General features: G+C 45.2%; 1 protein-coding gene across 7 annotated transcripts in view; it reads left to right on the forward strand.

Moving 5' to 3' along the window:
- The window catches only part of FSIP2 (fibrous sheath interacting protein 2), a 69,679-nt gene that overhangs the window by 15,847 nt on the left and 39,004 nt on the right, over positions 1-14,828 (forward strand). For all 7 annotated transcript variants that reach the window (XM_060693143.2, XM_087883395.1, XM_087883397.1 and 4 more), the window contains exons 6-11: positions 511-655; positions 5,593-5,703; positions 6,460-6,601; positions 8,072-8,167; positions 11,002-11,117; positions 12,990-13,047. In XM_060693143.2, the coding sequence (XP_060549126.2) occupies positions 511-655; positions 5,593-5,703; positions 6,460-6,601; positions 8,072-8,167; positions 11,002-11,117; positions 12,990-13,047 (668 nt within the window). The remainder of the gene's footprint in view (positions 1-510; positions 656-5,592; positions 5,704-6,459; positions 6,602-8,071; positions 8,168-11,001; positions 11,118-12,989; positions 13,048-14,828) is intronic.

Here is a 14,828-nt window from a genome sequence, read left to right on the forward strand (position 1 = left end):
CAAATACCACTTTGGTATTTGGGGTGGGAATGGAGATTTTGCAAAATCCTTCCCCTGCCACGCCCACCAAGCCAAGCCCACAGAACCGGTAGGGAAAAATTTTGGATTTCATCCCTGAAATACTGTCTTCTATTGGTGAGTATCTGTCAGCCCTAGAAGGTGGATCAGACCAAGAAACAGATGCCATGTAGACCTGACACTACTTTTATTAAGATTAAATATACAGTAGTAGCAAAATCTGGCAACTAGGCATCTGCTTCTTCTTTTCTTATATATCATGTGAATTAGGGATTGCCTGTCTGGGAAGTTTTTGTAACCCTCCGTCCTCATAGAGGTTTCAAGAATATTTATCTACTCGTTGCCGTAGTAACTGATGCACCCTCCTTCAAGGCCATCCTCTTTACTCTCTACCATATATATATTCCAAAATCTAAGAGAAGGGGATGTAGTTTGAATCTCAGATGGGATCTCAGACTTTTAATTCTTCATGTTTCTTTTCTAAAAATAAAGATATTTAGATCTAATTAACCAAGAACTGGAAAAACTTGAAGAGCTCGCTGAAGAGAACCGTCGCCTCAGTTTGGCTCAAGAAGACAAAAAGAAGCAGGGGGCTGAGAAGAGAAAGCAGCTTCTGCTTCGTAAGAAAATGGAAGAGGTAATATGTCTGGGGCAGAAGGGAATAGGAAAAGCTCATATAGCAGCCATGTTGAATGTTGGATGTTTTACGGCATTGCGTAAGCACTCGATGTTTATTTTTAAGCCTGGTTTTTTTAGGACATCCTTATTGGCTGATAATATTGGCTGATTGGCTAAAAATGGAATAACTCCGCCTACAAAATTCTAGGACAGGGATGTCAAACTCAAGGCTCAGAAGCTGGGTCCAGCTCGTGGGGTGCTTAGATCTGGCCTACAGGGACACCCTGGAAACAGCAAAGCACCGGCCCGCGGTGCCTCTGCCAGCAAAATTCCATCAGCCGAGGGCTCAGGGGAGGGGCGGGGGGGTGGCGGTTATTATTAACGAGGATCTGGGTCCGAGGGAGACCGCTGTGCCTCAGATAGCCGGATGTGAGTCCCTCCTTGTGAGGTGGGGCTGTGGGGTTCAGATGGGCTTGTTGCTTACGTACCTGGCTCCCTGCCGCGTGGCAACAGCCCTACCTGAGCTACTCGACGTGATAGCCACGGTGGCAGTAGATACACCCAGGCTTTTAGTCATGGGTGATTTCAACTTGCCATCCGTCGGTGAAACGTCTGAGGTGGCTCGGGAGTTCATGGCTTCCATGACGGCCATGGACCTGACCCAGTTAGTTCATGGCCCTACTCACAGGGGAGGTCACACTCTGGACCTGATTTTTGTCTCTGGCCAGTGGTTGAGTGGTCTTGTTATAGGGGATATAGACATGGAACCCTTGTCATGGTCTGACCACTCACTCCTTCGCCTAGATCTTCGAACCGCGACCCCTCGCCGCAGGGAGGCGGATCCAATTAGATGGATCCGCCCCAGGCGCCTGATGGATCCTGATAGGTTCCAGACGGAGCTTGGGCCATTTCCTGAGGATCTAGCACATAACTCGGCCGAGGACCTGGTAGCCGCCTGGGATCGGGCGGCTGGTGGGGCCTTGGACCGAGTTGTGCCTTTGCGGCCTCTGACCCGATGCCGATCCCGTGCGGCTCCTTGGTTTACTGAGGAGCTGAGGGAAATGAAGCGCCGGAAAAGACGCCTGGAGAGCGGTTGGAGGGCCAGTCTCGCTGAATCTGATCGAACACTGGTAAGGTCGCATATTAAGGCCTACCTAGTGGCGATAGAGACGGCAAAGTCTAACTACTTTTCCGCCTCTATTGCGTCATCAGGGAATCGTCCGGCCACCCTGTTTAGGGTGACCCGCGCCCTGCTCCATCCGGGAGTGCGGGAGGATCCCTTAGAAGGCAGGGCGGAGGATTTCGGACAATACCTGTATGACAAAATCGCCCAGATCCGGGGGGATTTGGACTCTGACTGGGTAGATCAGGGCAGGGTGACGAGGAATAGTCTTGAGAATGTTATCTGGGAGGAGTTTGATGCTGTGACTCCTGATGATGTGGACAGGATTTTGGGGAGACTTAGTGCGGCCACATGTTTACTGGACCCGTGTCCCTCCTGGTTGGTACTGGCTTCCCGGGAGGTTACACGAGGCTGGCTCCAGGGTGTTATCAACACTTCGTTGAGTGAGGGTTACTTCCCCACCGCCTTGAAAGAGGCGGTGGTGAGGCCTCTCCTCAAGAAGCCGTCCCTGGATCCGGCAATATTGGCCAACTATCGTCCTGTCTCCAACCTTCGCTTTATGGCGAAGGTTGTTGAGAGTGTGGTCGCACGACAGTTTCCGCAATTCCTGGAGGAAACATCTTATCTAGATCCGTTCCAGTCGGGTTTCAGGTCTGGGCACAGCACAGAAACGGCATTGGTCGCGTTGGTTGATGATCTCTGGAGGGCTCGGGACAGGGGTTGTTCCTCTGTTCTGGTCCTGTTAGACCTCTCAGCGGCTTTTGATACCATCGACCATGGTATCATGCTGCACCGGCTGGAAGAGTTGGGGGTGGGAGGCACCGTGTTGCGGTGGTTCTCCTCCTTTCTCTCCGACCAGTCGCAGTTTGTGTTGGCAGGGGGGCAGAGGTCGACCTCGAGGCCTCTCATTTGTGGAGTACCGCAGGGATCGGTCCTCTCGCCTCTCCTGTTCAACATTTATGTGAAGCCGCTGGGTGAGATCATCCGTGGCTTTGGGGTGAGATACCACCAGTACGCTGATGACACCCAGCTGTACATCTCCACCCCAGGCCACCCCAACGATGCCCTTGAAGTGATGTCCCAGTGCCTGGAGGCTGTACGGATCTGGATGGGGAGGAACAGGCTCAAGCTCAACCCTTCCAAGACTGAGTGGCTGTGGCTCCCGGCATCCCGATATAGTCAGTTGACTCCATCACTGACTATTGGGGGCGAGTCATTGGCCCCCACAGAGAGGGCTCGCAATCTGGGAGTCCTCCTGGATATGCAGCTGTCCTTGGAGGAACATCTGACGGCTGTAACCAGGGGGACCTTTTGTCAGGTTCGCCTGATTCGCCAGTTGCGGCCCTTTCTTGATCGGGATTCCCTGTGCACAGTCACTCACGCCCTCGTCACCTCTCGCCTTGACTATTGCAACGCTCTCTACATGGGGCTCCCCTTGAGGAGCACCCGGAGGCTCCAGCTGGTCCAGAATGCAGCAGCGCGGGTAGTGACGGGAGCAGCATGGCGCTCCCATGTAACACCGCTCCTGCGCGAGCTGCACTGGCTCCCAGTGGTCTTCCGGGTGCGCTTCAAGGTGTTGGTTATCACCTTTAAAGCGCTCCATGGCATAGGGCCTAGCTATCTTCGAGACCGCCTGCTGCTACCAACGACCTCCCATCGACCCGTGCGCTCCCACAGAGAGGGCCTCCTCGGGGTGCCATCAGCCAGACAGTGTAGGCTGGTGACTCCCAGGGGGAGGGCCTTCTCTGTGGGGGCACCTACCCTCTGGAATCAGCTCCCCCCAGAGATAAGGAGAATCCAAGACCTCAGTGCCTTCCGTCGCGCCCTTAAAACCCATTTATTTAAACAAGCCGGGCTGGTTTAAGATGAAATTTTTAACTGTTTTTTAAATGTTTTAAACGTTTTTAATTGGTAAATGAGTTTTAATTGGGCCAAATTTATATATCTTTTAATTGTTTTTAATATTTGTTCTGCATGTTTTTTAATCTGGCTGTACACCGCCCTGAGTCCTCAGGGAGAAGGGCGGTATAGAAATCCAATATAAAATAAAATAAAATAAAATAAAATAAAAACGGGCTCCTGAGCTCTGCTTTTGGCTGCGATGGCCTCCTGCAACCCCCTGCCAGCAAAAACAGAGCTCGGGGACAGCCCTCCCGAGCTCTGTTTTTGCTGCAGAGGATTGCAGGAGTCCATCACAGCCAAAAATAGAGGTTGGGGGCCCATTTTCACTGGCAGAGCGCTCGGGCCACTACAGGTGCCCCTGACACAAGTGATGTTGAACTGGTCACACCCACCCCAGCCACGCCTATCTCCTGGGTGAGCAGGGGGTTGGACTAGATGACCTCCAAGGTCCCTTCCAACTCTGTTACTGTTAAAAAAACACAACCCTGATGCGGTCCTCAATGAAATCGAGTTTGAAACCCCTGTTCTAGGAGGGTTCAAGCATCCAAATTCCAAGGATTCACAAATGATTTAAGTTTTCCAAGAGAGAGGTTTTCCTTTGGAGCAAAAATTACCTTGAAGAGATTTGTGGCATCCTAACTCACTGCTTTTAAAAGTACTACGGTATACTCTGATGTACAAAAACTATACCATCAAGAACACCCATGCTTAAATCATCTGGAAAAAGTGAATAGTGGCTCTTTTAAGATTAGCTACTTTTGTTTTTAAGTGGCTAGTCTTAAAAGAGCTGCTATTAATTTTTTTTCCAGATGATTTAAGCATGGGTGTTCTTGTAAGTAAATCTTCATTTCAGTGTCCCTTGCTCCACTCATTGCCTTGGTGTGGGGCAGTGATGGTGACCCTTTTGGGCTTCACATGTCAAAAATTTGGAAAATGCCTAACTTGACGCTGTTGACACATCAACTCCAGAGGTGGCATTCAGCAAATTCTGACCAGTTCTGGAGAACCAGTAGCAGAAATTTTGAGTAGTTCGGAGAACCGGTAGATGCCACCTCTGGCTGGCCCCACCCCCATCTATTCTCTGCCTCCCAAGTCCCAGCTGATTGGGAGGAAATGGGGATTTTGCAGTAACCTTCCCCTGGAGTGGGGAGGGAATGGAGATTTTACAGTATCCTTCCCCTGCCACGCCCACCAAGCCATGCCCACAGAACCGGTAGTAAAAACTTTTGAATCCCACCACTGGTTGGCATGCCACCCAAAATGTCTTGGTGTGTCATTGGTTTGCCACCCCTGGTGTTGGGCATTGGGAAGAATGGGGAGAAGTTAAGTTTTTCTTCCTTGTGACCATGGATTTTTCTCTGTGAAAAGCCTAGTGATCTGAGGGATTACCATTAGGACTACATGATTGGTTGTTTGTCAGATTGTTCATCACTTTCACTCTGGCTCTGCTAACAGTTTTTATTTAAATAAAATATATTTCTTATTTAAATAAACAAACAAACAAATAATTCAGGATGTGGCTAATGATGGGTCCTCCTTGGTTTCAGGGCTTCAGTTAAGAGAGTGCTCAACCTTTGAACAACACATATTAAAAATAAATAAATAAAAGTAGTAATATGTAATTTTAAGCAAAAGGAAAATTATGGAGCTGTCTTCAAATCTTGCAATACCACTGTTCAAGATAGATCATAGATAACCTACTGTAATTGTAATCCTATACAGGTTAGAAATTGGTTGTTATTCATCAAGTCCTAGATTTCTAGCCAGAATATGTAGGATTTATAATCCAATAAATCTGATAGGCATTGGTGGGTAAGATTATTACTAAACTGTCTGAAAGCATACAAAAAATCAGTAACAATAGCTATTCTGGAATAGATAGCAACCCTCAGAGAGAGATAGCAACCAATAGCTCAATTTCTGGTTTTCAGGAATGGAAAAAAAAAGAAATGTCACTTCTAATAAAAATTGGTGATGATGTTAAACGAGAAGCAAGGATTGAAGAACAGCAACGGAAAAGCAAGGAAGATAAACTGAAACGGGTGAGTTGCTACAAGGACCAAGAGTGTCATCTCATCATGGAACTGAAATACAGTAGCTATGGGACCTCCTAATAGTCAAATTCTGCTTAACCTGGGATGTCTTGCCCAGTTCTTTTAGGGTATTTCCAAGTATAAATCAAGATGTTCCTTCTGCAAGCTGAATCAAACTAAAATGAGTCTATTAATCCACAGGGACATAAATGTGGACCTCCAGCTGTGCCTTCTGGCCCCTAAAAGCCTTGTCACCAGTTTGCAATGTTTAAGTCACAATGTTTGCAGGTGACATAAAGTTGGGAAGGATGGGTCCTCCCTTTTAGAGAAGAGGTTTATAAAGATCTTGTCAGGCGTGAAAGATCAGGTCCACATGTGAAGGTCCAATTGAACTAATTCAGAGGACTTCAAACTTGGCGGCTTTAAGACTTTAAGATAGGCTCAAGATACAGAAGGATCTTGACAGACTTGAACATTGGGCGCTATCTAACGAAATGAAATTCAACAGTGCTCTGTTGCTTCTGTTCCTCTGTATTTTTATTTTTTTTTTGTAACTCAAGTTCCTTCTAGAAGTTTTCTGTGCTCTTATTCCTGAATTTTCTCGGTGATGCCTATCACATCAGATTTGTCTTCTGAGTTGGATCTCAAGTTCTCCCTGTTCATTTCCATCATTCTTATTTCCCTTTGCCTTAGCCCTTGAGCTTTTTCTTTGAGCTCTTGGGGGAGAGTTTGAATAATTATTGGATCCCTTCTTGGTCTACTTAGAAACAAGTCATGCTAGAGAAGAAAATGGCGCACCAGCTGATGAAACTGCAGAAGCAATTCCAAAGAGAGGGCCTATTGCCCTCTTCCATAATCTTCCCTACGGGCACCCCTGAAAACCAGAGCTTGTTAGATAAAAACGAGGGTAAGTGAATTTGAATGGCTGCTTATCCTTTTCCCTTATTGCTTCTATTGATCCATCAATAAATTGCAGCCAATATTGAAAAGAGTTTCAGCTAACAATTTTGGCAATAGCACTTAGACTTATATACTGCTTCACAGTGCTTTACAGCCCTCTCTAAATGGTTACAGAGCATATTGCCCCCAACAATCTGGGTCCTCATTTTACCCACCTTAGAAGGATGGAAGGCTGAGTCAACCTTCTTGAGCGTGGTGAGATTTGAAATTGTAGTCAGCTGGCAGTCAGCAGAAGTAGCCTGCAGTACTGCACTCTAACCACTGCGCCACAGATCTGGATCAGTTGATTAGCGGTGATTGGGGAGGGGGTTGTGTGGTGAAGTGAGTGAAAGAATTGGCTGCCTCTCTAGCCCTTCATGGTGCAACCCTACCCATGATTATAAGTTGTTTTTCCAACAATGAATTAGCAGTCTTTGGAAATAATGCTAAATCCGTGTGTAGAAGAAGTCCATCAGTTGCTAAGTGGCTCCTTCTTCATATGGGTACACTGATGTGGAAGAGCACTGAACGTATATTAAGCTCTTTTTGAACAAAGGTTGAATGCTCTTCAGGAACAGCACTAACCTACTGTCACTGGATATCAGCTAGTAGTCAGACTCCCTTGGAATGAACCTATGCAAAACCCTTGCATAGAACCAGAGGTCAAAATTCATCTCTCCACTAGCCCATATTAAGGAAAGTGAATAATGGACAGATTCCCAATTGCTGGTAACATTTGGTGGAAGCCTACACAAGAGAGCCAAGATAATCAACCAAAGCCTTTATGTGCCCTCTCCACTATAAATAAGCATAGCAATATTTGCCGCTATTGCAATTGTGCCAAGTTAGTGATTGCCAGTTGAGACAGCAAATTTTATGCTGGCATAGTTTTCTGCTGGTTGTGAAGATGAACCCTTAGGCCAGTGCCCAAAGTGTGTGTGTGCTCGCACGCCTGAATCCCCAAAATGCAATGTGAGTGCACCCCACCCACGTGCATGCGCGCTTGCCCCTCCCAGATATGCCCCATCCCCTAAGCATGCACGCATGGCCCCCCTGTGTGCGCCCTGCCTCCTGCGCATATGCAGCAGAGACCTAAAGATCAGCTGGATGGCGGGAGGCAGATGTGCATGCACAGCGGAGCTGAGCTGGGGCTACGGCTCACATGCCCACAGAGAGGCCTCTGCATGCCACCTCTGGCATGCATGCCATAGGTTTGCCATCACGCCCTTAGGCTATAGACATGTTTGATAAGCAACAGATGGATGGTGCTAATAGAACAATGATGGTCACTCTCACCAGTTATCATCACCAGTAATGGTGCGAGACAAATATGGAAATCCTATAGGGTTCTCTTCTCTGATATTGCAAATCCCATTACGATTTTTCTCTGCTTTGATGTATGTATCTTCCACGTTAATGTTGATCTTTTTTTCCCAAGAATCCCATTCTAAGAAAAGTGTAGACATGAATGATCCTATGGAGCTGGAGAACGCATCAATTAGTCTCCCTGATAAAGAATCACAATTTTCCAAAGGTACTTTTCAATTCTGTGATGCAAGAAAAGATATTAGGCTGGAATAGTCAGTCGTGGGTCTGGAATGAGAACTACTTTTCAGGAAAATCAGCAAAATGAAAAATGTGGGGTAAAAATACCGTATTTTTCGGAGTATAAGATGCACCGGACTATAAGACGCACCTATCTTTTTTGGTGAGGAAAAGAAGAAAAAGAAATCTCCCTCTGCCTCTGCCTCTGCCTCTGCCTCTGCATCTGAACAATTTTGCAGCCAACAGCCTGCTTTACTTTCATTTTCATTTTCATTGTAGCTTAATTAGCACAAATGGGAAAAAAATCTGCTCCAGCAATTTTCTTCCTTGCATCAAGCAGCAGAGCCCTGCACAAAACAGCTGAGAGCAAATCAGCTGAGAGTTGGGAGGCCAAGCCAATCAACTTGTGCTAATCAGACTGTGCTGAAGCTGAAAGGAGCTGTTTTTTCCTGCTGTTTGCTTGCAAGGAGGTAACTGCTGCGAGGCAGAGGCCAAAGGGTGGGGGCCAGTGGGTGGGTGGGGCTACATTCGGTGTATAAGACGCACCTAAATATTCACCCCCTTTTGGGGGGGGAAAGGTGCATCTTATACTCTGAAAAATACGGTAGTTCAAAGCTAAAGATATGACAGATCTATTACGAAGGGTGAGCAAAGGATCACTGTTCAGAAAATGAACATGTATGGGCAGTAGAAACATATCTTATGTTTAAAACATATCCATACCTCCAACCACCATATTTTTCAGAAATTTTCTCTATAGTCAAATTTAAGAAAGGAGTTGACTGAAGGAGCCTGGGTAGGATGAATTAACTTTCCGGGTTCATTAACTAACAGTATGGATGGCTGCTTTTAAGCTGGCCAAAGAAGCAGCGGAGGAGGCTACAAACCCAGTGGCTGCATTCACCTATCTAATCTTGGAAAGTTTGTGCCTTAGCTTATATGAACCCAAGTTGTTGTATTAGTTGATGATTCAGTGTAGTTCTCTGCCAATCTAGAAATGGACCTAATTTGGTAATCGGATTAAATGTGAAGTGAACATGGCTATTAATCCGTAAACCATGACATACCAATGAAATGATTGTTCTCATAAAAATGTGCAAAGCCAAAAGAGTACGTCACTTTTTCACTTCGTATGATATGCAAACGCAGTCATATACATTTGGCATTCCCATTTGTCCACCCAAAATCTATTCCATAGCACAGGGGTGGGCAAATGTGGCCCTTTTACAACCTGTGGACTTCAACTCCCAGAATTCCTGAGACAGCTGTCTCAGGAATTCTGGGAGTTGAAGTCCACAGGTTGTAAAAGGGCCATATTTGCCCACCCCTGCCATAGCAATCTGTTTTTCTCTACCGGATGCTCATTCAGCTTCTATTCAGGTAGGGAGAAAGAGAAGTTCCCCTCTCCCTCATTCAGCACAGACAGCATGCGAGCCCTTGAGCAGGGGGTCTCCAACCTTGGCAACTTTACGCATACACTGGCTGAGAAATTCTGGGAGTTGAAGTCCACAAGTCGTAAAGTTGCCAAGGTTGGAGTCCTCTGCCCTTAAGGAAACAAAGGAACCTCTGTTCCAGTGGTGGGTTGCTACCAGTTCGCCCTGGATTGGGCGAACCTGTAGCAATGGTGGCAAGAGGCTCTGCCCACCCACCCGGACACTTCTGCCAGGGGTGAAATGTAAAATTTGTTACTACCAGTTCTGTGGGCGTGGCTTGGTGTGTGTGTGGGGTAATGTGATTGGATGGGCGTGGCCAACTTTTTTTAAAAAAACTTTTCAAAGCATTTTTTCTGCAAATGCAAAAAAATGCTTTGAAAAGCCTCTGCCGATCAGGCAACACAGCTGGATCGTCAGAGCCTTTTCAAAGCATTTTTTAAACCACCTTTCCCTCTGAAGAGGTTGCAGAAAAAAATGCTTTAAAAGTCTCTCTGATGATCCCAGCTGAGTTGCCTGATCATCAGAGAGGCTTTTCAAAGCATTTTTTTTAAAGCCTCTCTGACATCCCAGCTCAGTTGTCTGATCATCAGATATTTTTTTAAAAGCCTATCTGACAATCAGGCAACTCAGCTGGGATCGTCAGAGAAACTTTTAAAGCATTTTTTTCCGCAACCTCTTCAGAGAAGAGGTGGTTTAAAAAATGCTTTGAAAAGGCTCTGACGATCCCAGCTGTGTTGCCTGATCGGCAGAGGCTTTTCAAAGCATTTTTTTAACCACCTCTTCGGCGGAAGAGGTTGCAGAAAAAAATGCTTTGAAAAGCCTCTGACGATCCCAGCTGAGCTGCGCAATCATCAAAGTTTTTTTTTTTTATTATTTTTAAAAGCATTTTTTCGGCGGAAGAAGTTGTAGAAAAAATGCTTTTAAAAGTTTTTTTCAAAAAAAGCCTCTGATGATCATGCGGCTCAGCTGAGCATGGTGGAGGGGGCAGGGGGCGCAGGGATTTTTGCTACCGGTTCTCCAAACCACCTGCCACCATCGCTACTGGATTGGGCAATCCGGTCCGAATAGGGAGCATTTCACCCTTGCTTCTGCACATGCTCAGAAGCATCGTACCCACGAGCATGCACCCATGAGCGAACCGGTAGTGACGGGTTTTGAAACCCACTACTGCTCTGTTCCTATTCTCATCCTTCACTGGGCCTAAAGCACAAAGGTAGAGCATGTTCTGGGAAAAGATTCTGGCTATAGGCTGGATCCTAGCAATAATAATGCTAGTTTTCTGGAATATCTAGCAAACCTCTCCTTTGGTTAGCAATAACAGAGCTAAGGATGGGTTTCATAACTGCCAAATTTGATTGCTCAGTTCTATATTTTCCTCCCCACATCCCAGGAGACGTGACTGTGCCTGGGAGCCAGCTATCACTTTCCAGAGAAAGAAGTGAGGCAAAATCTATTCGTATGCCCAGCTCTGAACGGATCCCAAGAAAGTTTGCCAGTTCTATAGAGGTAAGATGTGTCTGATGGAAAGGGAACGTCTGCACTGCGAAACCCCCAAGGGGCCGCTTCTATCTTGCCTTGACTTAGAAGAATATCCAGTGTCAATCAGGCTAATTTTTGCATATAGAGTCCTCAATTTACAACACTTGGCTAAAACTTTCTTATACAATTTTTCTTACTGCCACACTTGAGATACAAGAAGCTAGTCCATATATTCTGAGATTACTGTGTTGTACTGTACAAACTATGTTTTATTTAAATGGAATTTTCATCAACATGTATACAGGCAGTCCTCGTCTTACAACAGTTCATTTAGTGACTATTCAAAGTTACAACAGCCCTGGAAAAAGTGATTTATGACTGTTTTTCACACCTAGCTACCATTGCAGCATCCCCATGATCACATGATCAAAATTCAGATGCTTGGCAAGCTATTCATATGTGTGATGGTAGCTGTGTCCCAAGGCCACATAATCATCTTTTGCAATCTTCTGACAAGCTAAGTCAATAGGGAAACCAGATTCATTTAACAGCTGGGATACTAAGTTAACAACTTTATTGGCATCATTGGATCAACAGAAGAAAAATAAACCTGGTGACCAGCTGAGAATATAGCAACCCAACAGCACAAGATGAAATGGCCATTCAGGGAAGTGACTGCCGGTAGCTACTGAAGAAAAGGATGTGGGATGGATAAATCTAGTAACTAATTGGAGTTGGAAATAGCAATAGCACTTAGATTTATAATCCACTCCATAGTAGAGGTGAAATCCAGCAGGTTCTGACAGGTTCTGGAGGACCGATATCGGAAATTTTGAGTAGTTCGGAGAACCGGCAAATACGACCTCTGCCTGGCCCCAGAGTATTGTGGGAATGGAGACTTTGCAATATCCTTCCCCCAGGAGTGGGGAGGGAATGGGGATTTTGCAGTATCCTTCCCCTGGAGTAGGGTGGGAATGGAGATTTTGCAGTATGCTTCCCCTGCCATGCCCACCAAGCCACGCCCACAGAACCGGTAGTAAAAAAAATTGAATTTCACCATTGCTCCATAGTACTTAACAGCATTCTCTGAGCATATTGTCCCCAATGATCTGGGTCCTCATTTTATTGACCTTGGAAGAATGGAAGGCTGAGTCAACCCTGACCCAGTCAGGATTGAATTTTTGGCTGTGGGCAGAATTAGCCTGCGACACTGCATTCTAACCTCTGTGCCACCACAACTCATGTTGCTACACTGGAATGAAATGTGGTAGACTAGCTACCCGGAAGAGCTTAAGATGGTTCGGTGAAAACTAGTAGTGGGATGTGATTTGGGATGTGATTTGCAGCAAGCTGGGAGTGTGTAGTGGAAATATGTATTCTCACATACAGGTAATAGTGGGTGGCCTATCCTAATGATGGGGCTAGTTGAAAGTTTGGACCAGACAACATTGTAATACAGACATATTTTGCCTACATACTGGCTGGGGAATTCTGGAAGTTGAAGTCCACGCAACTTAAAGTTGCCAAGGCTGAGAAATATTGCTGTAATACGTGAGTGGAGCAGTGGTGGGTTGCCCCCAGTTCGGACCGGTTCGCAAGAACCGGTAGTAAAACCAGTGGGAGGCTCCGCCCACTGACCCGGACGTCATCATAGGTGATCTGCACATGTGCAGAAGCTTCTGCGCATGCACAGAAGAGAGAGAGAGCACACAAGAGCATGATTCGAACCGGTAGTAAAGGTAAGTAGAACCCACCCCTGGAGTGGAGTCATAGTAAATTCAGTCTTTTTAAGCTCTGTTAGTTAAGATTGGAGCTGTTTAAAGTCTACTCTGAAGTTAAAATGTTCAATTAAATGCTCTCATCCCTACTTTTTAAAAATATTTTTTTTAAACTTTGCAGCAGCAAACCCTTGTCGAGAAAGACCAGCACAAAAAGGGAAGTCTTGACCTGGAGCCAGGTAATCAGTGAGCAGTCTCCTTCCCCAAGGCTTAAAATAAATAAGATGGCACAGATTGCGGAGTTTTCTGCGTCTTTTGTTGCAATAGTAACACATTGTTAAGTGGGAGAAGTTTCAGATCTTTATAGATGCTAAAATTTGTGCATAGATTAGTTGATTTGAGGCCAAACGACATCATGTAAACTAGATTAAAATCTGAATCTAGTGGCACCTTGAAAACTATTATGGCATAAATTGTTGTCCATTTCATTGCCTGAATAAGACATATATATGCTAAAACAAGGATATCTGTGGTTTCTATGCTTAGAATGAAGAAATAAAATATAGAAGATAGAGACAGGGGTGTCAAATTCATGTTGTCATGGCGGTGTCGCATGACATATCGCAACTTTCTTCTGCTTTGCTAAACCGGGCCAGATGCGTGGCCAACGCATCTGGCCCGTGGCCCATGAGTTTGACAGCCCTGCCCTATAGACATAATTCCCTGGATTGATAAGTGACTAAGGGCTGCAATTCTCTTTGTGTGTTAAAATGTGGGAATCTGTTGCCCAGGTTAGCAATTGTCAAAAACCTAATGATTGTTTTTGCTTTAATTGATAAATTTCCTTCATTCTTTTATTCCTTTATTCATTCTTTAACATAACCTTGAGTCTTCAGCAATTTTAGGTACGTATTCATTATTAGGAAAGGTCCATGGGAACTAATACGGGGACATTCAGTCAGCTCAAAATCCTGCATGCCTGTGCTGCTGACCAGTTCCTTAGACCAGTGTTTTTGCCTTAGCTAATTTTATTTCTATTACAAAAAATGAATAGAAAGCCAGCATATTGCAAAGCAAAATTTCACTCATATTTCTATTAACGCCTTTGAGCCAGACATCGAGCTCAGAGAGGGGTTTGCCACCCAAATAATTATAGAGGCCCTGACCAGAAAGCAATCATTATACAATTATTTCTAAAATATAACAATGATTTTATTGCAGTGTTTATATACCACTTTAGTACATAATCTCAACACACATAATGGTAATCCAGAAGGCAACCTACATATTTATTACATGCAATGTATAATTGCTTTTTACAATCTCCAGAATCCTCTCCAACCACATGTCTGAATTTCAGTGGCTTGATCGCAATCGCCAAAATTGTGCAGTCTGGTATCCCACATTGTGACTCAGGAAGCACATAAAACATGTAGCTATGAGCCTTAAGGAGTACTTCATGCAGGGGAACTCTGTTCTTAGTGACATATTTCCCCACTGTAGTTCGCACCTCTCCCCAAAACCAACTGAACAGTATTCATAATGCTGTAGCTGACGCCATCCCATGACCCACAGAGAACACAATTTTCAGCTTGAATGACACTGTTACTAATCTTGCTGTTGAATGCAAGTTTGTGGTAGACAATCTTTTCATGACTCTGAAGGCCTGTTTTGGGCCATCTTGCCCTTACCTTATTACGACAGTTGTCCCATTCATCCCATTTTAATCCAGCCTTTAGCAAAACTGGAAGGAAAAAGGACTGGTATTTCATTCCCACATCAGGCAAATTTTCTTACAAATCTGAAGATCCTCTTATTTGCCTCAGGTTTACCACCTGCTGTTCCTTCAGGATGCTCAGAACACTTCCAAAATCATTACTTCATTCTCTGACATAGGCTATGTGGAAAGAGAGTAGAAATGAGAAGTTGGATTTCCTATATCCAGCATTTAGCTCAGGGATACACAACTAATTTGGGCAAACCTGACTTTTGCCTCATGTGATGGGATTGGTGTTTCTCA

This window comes from Pantherophis guttatus, chromosome 1, assembly GCF_059756535.1.
Source record: "Pantherophis guttatus breed Tessera chromosome 1, ASM5975653v1, whole genome shotgun sequence".
NCBI lineage: Eukaryota > Metazoa > Chordata > Lepidosauria > Squamata > Colubridae > Pantherophis > Pantherophis guttatus.